Source organism: Rhagoletis zephyria, unplaced genomic scaffold (genome assembly GCF_001687245.7).
Source record: "Rhagoletis zephyria isolate East Lansing unplaced genomic scaffold, Rhagoletis_zephyria_1.1 Rzeph_scaffold_08641, whole genome shotgun sequence".
NCBI lineage: Eukaryota > Metazoa > Arthropoda > Insecta > Diptera > Tephritidae > Rhagoletis > Rhagoletis zephyria.
This window is the reverse complement of record NW_016165721.1, coordinates 1-11,570: the sequence shown is the minus strand read 5'-3', so window position 1 is coordinate 11,570 and position 11,570 is coordinate 1. Positions and strand designations below refer to the sequence as shown.

The window sequence follows — 11,570 nt, the reverse complement described above, 5'->3', positions numbered from 1 at the left end:
GCTGTTGCAACGTCCTGCCGCCGGCTACATATCGCATATATTTGCAATTGTTTTATTAATGCAAACAAACGAGATAAAGCACGCATACTGGCATGAAACCAATTCACAAATACATACAATATATATTATATATAGTATTTGCGTGAATGCATCCAGGTGCTCGCTTGAGAGTGTGCAAAGTACATTGAGACATATCCATATTTATTTCCTGGGGAAAAATACTATTGATGAAGCGCACAAAGTTGCAGATACTGGCTGAATCCAGTTCAGCCAGACATTCAAAAGAATAGTGGCGGACCGGGCGTCGACGACCACTCGGAAAAGCGGGCCAGTGGCATCCTCATCATTATGGTAGCTTCGACAGTATTCGGTTGACTACAAGCTCATTTCTGGCAGTGTGGGTTCCCAGCAGGCAGTGCCCGGTGAGAACTGCAATTACATGAATGAGCAGTGGTCGCTCCAATCGGAGGAGAGGACGAGATCTACGCGTATAGAACTTAGGCCAGATATGTATTGCTGCATTTTTGACAAATGTGCTCTTTTATTTATACAGTTATCATAAATTACTGCAACTAGTTAAAAAAAATACAAATCTTTTAAAGTAGTTTCCTCTCTTTCACATTACTTACCTAAAGAACACATTGAACGTAATAAAGGTAACCAATTTTTTTAACTACTAAAATTCAGGATTTACTATTCCAAATGTTTTTTCCGACGTCAGCTGACAAAAAACGCTTCCAATGCGCCATAAAGTATGCCAGCAAACTAACAAAGCGTAAAAGTTCGTTAGCACTGCACTTCAAGGCACAAAAGAAATTCGCAAAAGAATATAACAACTAGGAGAGGAAATGAAAAAGTGACAGCGAGGAAAAACACGAAACCTGACAGGAAACACGAAAAGTACGATTGAATGCGAGAATTCGCGTGAGCTGCACAATGCTCAGGGATATAATGAAAAAAAAAAAATGAAAAAAAACTGAAGAAAATGAGAAAAAAGCAGAAAAGCAGCATTATCAACAAAATCAATAGCAACGGTAACAACTTTAAAAGCTCACAAGCGCAGTGACTGCATAAGTGTATGTTAGTGTGTAATGGCAGTAGGATGTGCTGCACAATCAGTGAAGCCAATAATGGCAAAGTAAGAAATAACGAATGCGGATGCAAGCATAGAAGCGAGTATTTGAGGCATGCAGGCAATGACATGTGAAAATGTGCAACACGGCGTACTAAATGTGTGTGGCAGCAATGAAATTGGCAGTTGCCAGCACAATGATAGTACTTACTTACTAACTTATTTATTTATGTGTGTACACTTATGTGACAGATAAACGGATTTTCGCATGTCAGCGAAAAATTTGCCGGCTGCTAAAAACAAACAGCACAAACAATAAGAAAGTGAAGAAAATTGCAATTCAACTATGTATGTATGTATAAGAAAAAGTCTACCACAAATGTTCACTTTAGTGGGAGGAAGTACATATGTATGTAGGTGCAGTAATTTGCTGCATTATGTTGCCTTGGGTGGTTATAGTTACATATATCCTTTAAGCGAAGTGCTAGGAAGCGAACGTTTCGTTGTAAATATGCCGTAATATTATCCTATTGTATCATCATAAATGCGCCAATGCCTGTGTGACTGCATTGTCGTGTAAATGGAGTAACTTTTCAGCTAATGTGTCACGAGTGCGTTCCATGTCATTTTGTGGCATGTTGCAGGACATTTACGTAGTAGTAAAAGTAAAAAACGAAGTGGGTTAATAGCGGAAGTGCATTATGAGAAAACATGCTATATGATCATAGAATTAGATATAGCGAACGGAAGTACTTAAGTTTTAACTGATTAAGTTAGATTTTATTGGAGTTTTTATATTCGCTACCCACCTGCCTGGCTGAATCACCTCGTCTCTGAGAAAAACTTAATCAGTTCGTTAGGCACCTGGCTTTACGTCCGTAGGATTGTCACTTTTGCATCCGTGCAGATTTTTATATGTTTGACGGAGCTTCTCCTTAATTTGTGGTGTGCGAGAAGACCGACACCGAATATCCACGGCCAAATATTGACAACTCATAACTAATCATTTTTTCGAAATTGAGTTGTGTACATATATACATCAAAAGCGGACACACTTTATTACAAGTTTTTTTTTTTATGTGTGAAATCTCAAATTCAGAAAAAATTTCAGTTGTGAGTTGCTAATGTTTGACCATCGATATGGTTTTTATGAGAAACTTTTCATGAAAACAGTACACTCGGGGATTTGCCATTACCTGCCGTGGCTCGACCGATATTAGGCACTTTTTTTTATTTTATATGTTGCGCGACCGAGCGATCGAATCTGGGTTCTATCGACTGGCAGTTCTCTCTTACTGCTCATCCACTGATTTTAAAAATCTGCTTTAAAGCACGCTCAACCTTCTTCACTATCATTTTCAGACTTATTTGGGCCATGCCTGCCTTGGTTTGTTCACCAGTTTGTCTAAAGGATAACCTGATTGCTAGTGGCATGCCTTTGAAGTCCGCTATCCTGTTCTATTTTAACTTCTCCAGTAGAAAAAAATCTAAAGCGCAGAGCAATTATTCATGAATTTAATTCAAGCAGATTTCTCATCAAAGGCTATGACTCAAGCTTCGCCCTAAGGTCAACTTGGATTTTGGACTTATGGTAAAAGTAGTAACATGTCATCATTGACAGGGCACCTGCGTTTCGATAGGTCTATTGGGGTTAAAATAGAGGCTGATAGCACTGGATCACAATTTTTTTCTTGTTCACCGTATGCGACTATCCAATTCCTATGAGTCCAAATATCATTTTTTTTCCTACGGACAGGTTTTCGAGATATTTGCAATTTGCCGTTATTCAGCGTGATCACGTATATCTTACGAACTAATTTAAAAATTTTAATATGGGATAAGGCAAATGAAAGCTAACGAAATTCTCCATAAATTGTATTTACATCACTTTGCGATGGGCCTTATAATTTCTAATAAATTATTTTGACATTTCAGATTTTTGCTTTTTTTTTTGAGGAAAAAGTGAAAGAAATTGAAACCTTAACAGGGGAAAAATAAAAATATTAGGATTTATCTTTCAATTTTTATAATTTGCATGGTGTACGCGGCGTATGAGTAACATGATTTCCGGATAATTTTGCGTACAAAAAGTCGTTGCGCATTTTCATTTGACCACTCATTCCTTCTTTATTTATCCGTCGATTTTCTTTGTTAGTAGCTCGATTTTTTGTAACAGAACAGGCTTTAACACAAATTAAAAAAATTTACACCGAGTTTTTAAATTTTTTTTCCAGATTTTTTTTTTGAATTTTTTCATGAAAGAAACAAAAAATCTTGAATTATTAATTAATTTCTCAGAAACTATCACGCCATGAAAAAGTGATGTATATGAGATATTCTTTCTCATATCGTACACCAAATTTGGTGTCACACTTTCGATTGGCTTCAAATTTTTTTTATGTGTTCTATACATGAAATAAGCTAACACGTGTTCAAGGAATTTTTATTTTATTTTTTTTTTCGGAGATATGATCTGTCAGAGTTTGAATTTTTTCGTGAATCTGACTAATATGTACTTCTTCAAATCGTTATATGTATCTCGGGTTCTGCTCATCATAGAGGGTTCATCTTAACGTCGTTTTAAAGCTAAAGAAACGGGCTTAACATTTCTCTATATAAGATGGTCAAGATTGTCCTAACTTAGCTATTAACAGCTGAAATTTTTGAAGTTGATTTGCATAGTGAAGACCAGTAAATTTTATTATTTAAAATTATAGCATTGTAATCCTTGTTTAATTCTCTATTAAAAACGTTTTGCAAAAATCGGCGTTTTTCAAGAACTATTTTTAAAATATTTTTCTTTATGACGAGATGGTTTATTTTGTGAGAATCAACCACTTTTTGTAATTAGTATTCGAAAACTACGTTGAGATTTATTTAGCAAAGCTTTAAAAATCGTTTTTTTTCAAAAATTTAAATTTTATTGCGGATTCCGATAGAATACCTATCCAGGTGTGGCCATTGCAGGACTAAAGTTAGCAAAACTTAGATTTTATTGCGGATTTCGGCATAATATCGCTTCGTTCACAGAATTTGTCTCGCGTAGTTAGTTTTGAAAAAGCTTTATTTTTTAAATACATGTAGAAGGGTTGCCACCTTTTTAAAAAATCAAATTCAAGAGAAAGGCGAAGACGCAGATGATGTTGAAAATTCGTACTAAGATTGAAGTTAAGATAAAGAATGACATTCGGATTAAAGCAAACACAAAACCAAAGGTAAACGTCAAAGCAAAAGACAAATAAAAAGATGAAGATGAAGGCAAAGAAAAAGAAAAATTAAGAGATAGACAAAGACCAAGACAAAGTTAAAAACAAAGATGACGAAACAGGTATATATGAAGATTAAAATAAAGATAGATGAAGATAGAGAGTCGAAGGTATAGAGACAACTCAAATTTAAAATGTTTGATATCATCTTAATCTTAACTCACCTTACCTCATCTTCCCTTACCTTATCACCTCAACTCAGCTCACCTCAACTTAATTGAGAGCAATTCAACTCAAATCACCTTATTTCACCTCACCTCATTTCACATTTTCTGACCTCAACTAAACTTACCTCATCTGACATTTTGTGACCTCAATTTAATTCATCTCTTCTTATCTCACCTCACCTCAACCCACCTCAATTTAACTCATCTCTCACCTCGGCTCAACTCACCTCAATTCAACTCACCTAGCCTCACCTCCCCTGACCTTACCTTATCTTACCTCAGCTCACCTTTCATCAACTCACCATAATCAACTATCCTCACTTCAACTTAATACCAGGGACACGGACTTTAACTTTTGTAATAAAAGCCGTTAGAAAAAAGTTATTTTTGGGCTTTTATTTTATTTGAAACCAAATGATCGGTCAGCCCGGAAATTTTTTTTTAGGACTATAATAGCTTTCAAAGTGAAATATCTAAACGAAGAATGCCACCTGTCGAAAAATATTTCAATTAAAAATGTTATTTAATTACCATAGAGTAAACCTTTGGGTGAGGTTTATGAATTTCTTTTGTATTAAATTATACAAATAAATATAAATAGGTGGTAACGGTTGTTTAGGTACATCAGTCCTCTTTAATTTGATAGCAAATTGGTTTAATTTGGATTGGCGGTTTGTTTATTATTAGAAAATGACTTCTATATCGGGCTTAAAAAATATTTGGCCAAGTTTAACTGTTATTCCTGCACTAAAAAAAATAAAAGTCCGGATTTTTCAGTTATTACTGGACTTTTTCCTAAAAAGTTCGAAAAATAAAAAGAATTCAGGATTAATGTTCAAGAGGTCCTGGGATCAAAAGAACATTGATAACTTTCTTCTACGACAATGGTTTGCCCCGGACTGTTATAACACCGAAAAAATTAATAATGGTAATTTTCGGTCCCTAATTAATATTGTAGATATGAATGTTCTCGCAGCCACAAGTAATAATTAAACTAGGCAGATTATTATAAACAAATAGAAATAAAGCTGGTTCAAATAAGAAGAAGAAACTGAATATGTTCTAACTTCTTCCATTCTGGAATTTTTTCGATTAAGTTTCACTTCTTCCGCGCGTAGGGACTACACGCCCTCAGTTAATACCTTACTTTTGTATCGTGGTATGGAGTTAACATATCGTAGAAACGATTATCAAATTCGATGAGTCATTAAAACTAAAGTTTTTCCCCGAAAAGCACAAATTTCTAGTTGCACTTTTGGGGAAAATAAGCCCTACGAAATTCAAGTCATGATACAAATTCAAGTCAAAACCACCAAAAAATAGAACACTTTTTTTAAAGATTATTTATTATTTGATGCAATCAGCTACCGCTATTGTTATAAGTCCAAATAACTTCACTTTTGCATTCAACAAAATTGCTTGCTTTTTTCGCTTTATAGGTTCTACGTAATCCGTATTAACTGTTAACATCCGCAAAATTTGCCATTTACCGCAAATGCGTTCCACCGCAGTGCCGTTGCTTCGCTGCCATTTGTAATGGACATTTTGACCTCCTCAATTTCCGCGCCACCAGTTTTTGATAGCTGGTCTCTTTCTTCTCATTTCGCTATATCCATTTGCTTTTATGTGGTTGCGTGTGCGCCTTGCATGGTCTATGTCCCAATCAACAGCGCTAGCCTGCAATGTCCACCCACCCGCTGTGGACGGAAAAATAATAAAAAGTAATTACGTGCCAGCGAGGCGCAATAATGATGATGGTCATGACGTCGGTGATGGCTGTGCAGATTGGCGAGAAGTTAATGGTGATGGCGTCACGGCGGCGCTCACAAACAATAACAGCAGGGGCAGTAATGTCAGCAATTATGCAGCTGCAAGAAAAGTCTGCGCGCGCTGTGATTGTGAGCTACTGATCGCATTTGCTCAAACGCAGTGCAAAGTGAAAACGGCCATTTGCCAAAAATTATAGCATACATTTAGGCGCAAATGACTTTAATCTCACAAATTTTAATATGGAAATCTCACAAATTTTAATATTTCAACAAATTTTTCATAGTCGCTCTAAGTTTTAAGCTTTGAATTTGTAATGTCCTTTTCACTTACCTTTTTTGCACTTCTTCTGTATGGTTCGCGTTTGATCGCATGCCGGATCGCCCTTCTTCAATGTCAACGTTCGTGAGCGTGTGTTGGTTTTTTGGTCACATTCAGTCCATGGATTTTTGCCATAACGGCAGGAAAGACCTGAAATTGGCAAGTATATTTGTGTGTTAAGGTAAATAGTAGGTATGAATTATGTAGGTAAAAATTATCAACAAATATTTAATGTTCTTTAATAATTCTTCTGTTTATAAATTCCTACTTTTGACCATGCACAGACCAAATTGCTAGTATTCAAATAGCAAGAGCATAATTATATCCACCCAAAGCAGCCTCAGTGAAAGATGTGGGCTTTTTTTTTCAGAAGCCTAACTTATAGGTATTTATATTTTGAAAGCCTTAAGTTAGATGAGTATTAATCCCCAAGGTAGAAAACCTTATTTCGTCCGATGAGATCCGTTGCTCTTTATAATCAAACAAACTTCCATATTTAATTCAACATTGTTTAATGAGTTCAATTTATAAATACATATGGGTCATTCCATACAATATTTACACCTCGGCTTTAACATTTTTGGTGTTTCCATTCTCAAATTTTACAGCATACTTCATAAAGTTTGTAAACTATTCAGGTTGAAAAAAGTAAAAATCGAATACGGCGAAGTTAACGAAAAAAGAACAAAAATAAAAAAATGTAATTTTTAATAGAAATTGTTTTTTTTTTTATCTAATCTATCTCACACTCTCATGGAAAGCCGAGATAATTACGCACATTTTGATACCTTAACTGATTTTCTCCGACAAATAGTTAATTGACTGCAAATAATTGAAAAAAGATACTTCTTCGAGAGTTTAAAATTTCGGGATTTTTTTTCGGGACTTTCCAATATCATGGCGAAATAAAAAATTGGTGTCTTCTTTTCTCAATAAAGGATGTAAAAAAAAATATTTCATCCAAAAAAAAATTTTGAGGTGTAAATATTGTGTGGAATGACCCTTATGTACAGTAGAGTGTCCTTTTTTTGTAGAGCGTTCAATTCACTATAAAAATACACATTGGCCATTGTTATTTGTTTCTGAGAAAAAATAAAATAAATGCAAAAGTCCAAAAATCCTTTGTTATTTAAATGGATTCTTTTTTGAGTTGATATTTTTTTAGGGCAAATACTAAAAATGCATAGAGCGGCATCAAAATAATAAATTGAGAAATCTCAAACACCCTTAAGTACAAACATACATACATATGTATGAAAAGAAAAAAAATATTAACAAAAACGCAACACTAACAAAATGTTAAACTGAAAATTATTTTTAATAAAAAGCATACCGCTAAAAAGGAACCAAAAGCATTTTACAGCTCGATTTTGTGCACTTGATAAATCAAAAATTTTTATAATCTGCATGATACGAAAAAGAAGGCAGTTCCACCAAAATCTTTCCAACTATCTTGTCTACTGCCTTTTAATGGCCTTTCAAAAGACTACGTGGCTCCGAAGGTCTATTGCTTAGGACCGTATACTCACACATATGTAAATATACACAAAATAATCTCAGGAAAATAGAATGTAGCGGTTTTCGCGGTCATTGTATTAATTTAGCGAACGCTTGCCCTACTACAAAGTTTCAACGATCAACAGACTTTAGTTAGCTGCAGGAACTGCCGTTAAGAAGACGAGGAAGAATCAGTTCCCCACATTTTTTGTCGATGCATTTCAACCACTTCGGATTGAGATTGCGTTGCTAGCCTTGTTGAGATAGCGGGCATGAAACTCAATGACTTGCTCGGTATATCGTGGAGAGAAAGTGGCCAATCGAGTTTCAGTGCCCTGATTGAGCTAGGTTTCCTTGTGAGAGATTGGGTTTTCATGTTGAAGTATAGTGTTTATCATATCTATACGACTCTCACATATTGACAAGTTTTGACTAGTTATTTGATTATTTTTTAAATGTAATTTTTTATAATAAAAATACTCTCTTTAACAAAAAACCGTATAAATTCAAGTTCCAATCTTTGTGCTGTATTAAAAAAAAAAAACTTTCCTAAAAATTTCTAGCTTTTTAAATAGATTTTTTTAGAAATATCTTGAGCACGCAGTTTTGCAGCTTTCGGAAATGCAAACGCTCATCTTCTCCAAATAAAAAATCCACGAACGGACTTCGTATGAAAATTTGGCTGACATTGTCAACAAAAAAATAAATACCAAAAATCAAAGACGAGTCCTAGCTACTTAAAAGGTGCACTTTAGTATACCAAATTATATACTCTAAATCTTTCTAGGAAATCGAGTTAAAAAGATAAAAAATTTTATGAAAGTTTAAACAGATTTTATTAAAGAATAAACTATATTTTTGTAAAAGATAATTAAGTTTCAAATAGTCAAAATTTGTTAATATGTGAGAGTCGCTTAGTTATGATAAGCACTATACATACATACATATTTGGGCATATCTCAGAATCTTTTGATTTTCGACACTGAAAAAAAGGAAACTCAGTTTTCAAGCTGGGAATCTGAAGTCTAAAGGCAACGTGCAGCGAACAGCAATAGCTCGGCTTGCTTTCACACACACCTAGTTGAGATTAATTTACATTGGGGGTGAAAATAGGCTCATGTGTGATATAATTTTTAGCCAAAACTAATTAGCAAAAAGTGAGCTGTAGTAGTGATGTCGTAACTTTTTAATGGAAAAATTGCGCTAGGCTTTTAAGCTTTTTAAATCGTAGTAAAATTAGAGGCGATTGCAATTCCAACACGTGTGCTAATAAGCGTAAAAACTTTCAGCGAAAACCAATTAAATTAATTTGTAATTAAAACGAAAACATACAGCCATTAAAATAAGCGCGACTAATCAAATTACGACTTTGGTGACATGAGCGCACTAAAATCAAAGCGTAAAAAAACACAATTTCCATGGGAAAATTAATGGTGTAATAAGCGTGCAAAGCATGGCCTCACCAGAAATTTGTGTGTGCGAACACATGCAAGGCATTTCATTAACAGTCAAGTAATTTCCACAATCATTTTTCTTATTCATCCTCTGAATGCATAACGAAAAAGTTTGAAGATAGCAATTTAAAGAAATTTTTCTGTTTTTGTTAGTAGCGTGCAATAACCAAGTTATAATTTGAAAACGAAAGTAAAGTTAGGGTAATCACTTGCAAATCTAGAAATCTCGCCTATAAGTGTCCGTAATGATTTTAAATTTTTGTTTGGGGAGGTCAATTAGGAGCTTTTATCTAGTAAGCTTTTAGCCAGCCGAGCCCCTATTTTACTATGCAAGTATTGTTCTCTCCTATTTATTGTTCCCTTTCTAAGGACTTCCGTAATTGCATTTGCGTCTATTGCAAGGATATTGATAAATCTGAAATACTGCCATCTCTTAGGGAACAAGTTCGATCGGATCAACTGCGCCTTAAATACAGACTAACATTGTCGTATACATATCTGTGCTAAAATTTCAACAAACCCATATTCAGATATTTCGATTTTTAAAATAATTTTGTATAACTTCAGTTACATATGTACATAAATGATTCAGTTTGATTAAAATCTACTTACCATCGCTCTTTGTGCCACGCTCATTGCGTATCAAAATCTCATGATCATCTTCCTCCCATATTTCGCCTTGTGATGCCGTGGTCGGTTGTGTCTGATCGGCGACGGGCAACGCCAGTGGCGTCTCCTGTACTTCTGTGGTGGCGCACACGGTGGCGGGCAACAGCGTCATTGCTGCCACACACACGCCAATCGACAGTGCCACTAAATGACAATGTCGCATCCTGCTCAGTGAAGTGAATGTGATTTGGTGCTTGTACCGATGTGGCAATGTGTTGGCACTGTGTTATGCTGTGCTGTGCTGTGCTGTGAATGAGTGGGGGAGAATGCACGCCGGTAGTGGTATGTGCTTTACTTATTTCGGCTGCTGCTATTGACTATTCTAAATTAGCTGCTTTGGTGTCACCTGTAACAAAATAAGAGAAGAGGAAAGTAAAAATTATTTTTAAATAAATAACTAGCTATTTATTTATGAAAAAATAAAAGCGTAGAATTCGCTTGAGGTATTTTCGTATGTAAAAGATAAGTAGTTAAAAAAAAGCGCCTTCTGCTGCTCGCCGCCTATTTTATTTATTTTTATATTTGCATGCCCTTTTTCATTATTTTTTTTTCAGACTGACGCTCATGCTGAGTGCCTTTTATTCTATGGGAGTTTTTTCTGTTTCGCTTTACTCCCTAAAGATATAAAATGTCGGTGTGATTGATAAGCATGTCGCGATTGATGTCATGTTGCTGTCATTTGGTTGACAGGCATCTACTTAGGTTTTTTCTTTCTTTTTACATCACAGACGCAAGACTGTTTAAATTTTAATAAAATATTTCCGCTGTTTTGGATTTCTTTTCAAAGCCTTTCATCAATGCGTTTTCAAATTAGATTATTTTCATTGCTAGTGTCTTACCAGCAGACATGTTTTTACCGTCAAAATGCGTTAAAAACAACATTGCCACACGATACGACATAATTTTTTTTTTAATCTACGTTATACATATTCTTCAAGATTTTTATTCTTTTTAATACGGCAGCGAAATTAGGCATTTTATGAATTCGACATACAAAAAGGAAGAAGAAGAAGAACACCATCTGTCATACACAAAAATTGATTGTTTTACTTGCACTAATCACAACTTAGGCCAAATAAGCTCATCTAAATCAATAAATTCAATTAATTTGCATGAATTACTACAACATGGGTATCACGCGAACGATTTTAGATAAGAGTTTTAGTTCTAAACGCCATGTAGGAGGGTTGCCATCTGTTTGAAAAATCAAATTCTTCTTTCACAATATGGACGTCAGACGAAAGAGTTTTAATAGGGTTTTAGTCGGGAAATATTTGGATGAGTGCTGCCACCTGTTTTTAAAGTCGAACATGTATAATTTTCTGAGGTATTTAAGGTAATTTTCTGAGGCTTTATT

General features: G+C 34.8%; 1 protein-coding gene across 1 annotated transcript in view; it reads right to left on the bottom strand.

Annotated features, from left to right (window-relative positions):
• miple1 (midkine and pleiotrophin 1) overlaps positions 1 to 10,554 on the bottom strand; it is a 23,582-nt gene extending 13,028 nt beyond the window's left edge. The window contains exons 1-2 of the mRNA XM_017631328.1: positions 10,157 to 10,554; positions 6,606 to 6,743 (exon numbers count right to left, since the gene is read on the bottom strand). Of these exons, the coding sequence (XP_017486817.1) occupies positions 6,606 to 6,743; positions 10,157 to 10,376 (358 nt within the window). The 5' untranslated portion in view covers positions 10,377 to 10,554. The remainder of the gene's footprint in view (positions 1 to 6,605; positions 6,744 to 10,156) is intronic.
• Positions 10,555 to 11,570: the final 1,016 nt, after the last annotated feature.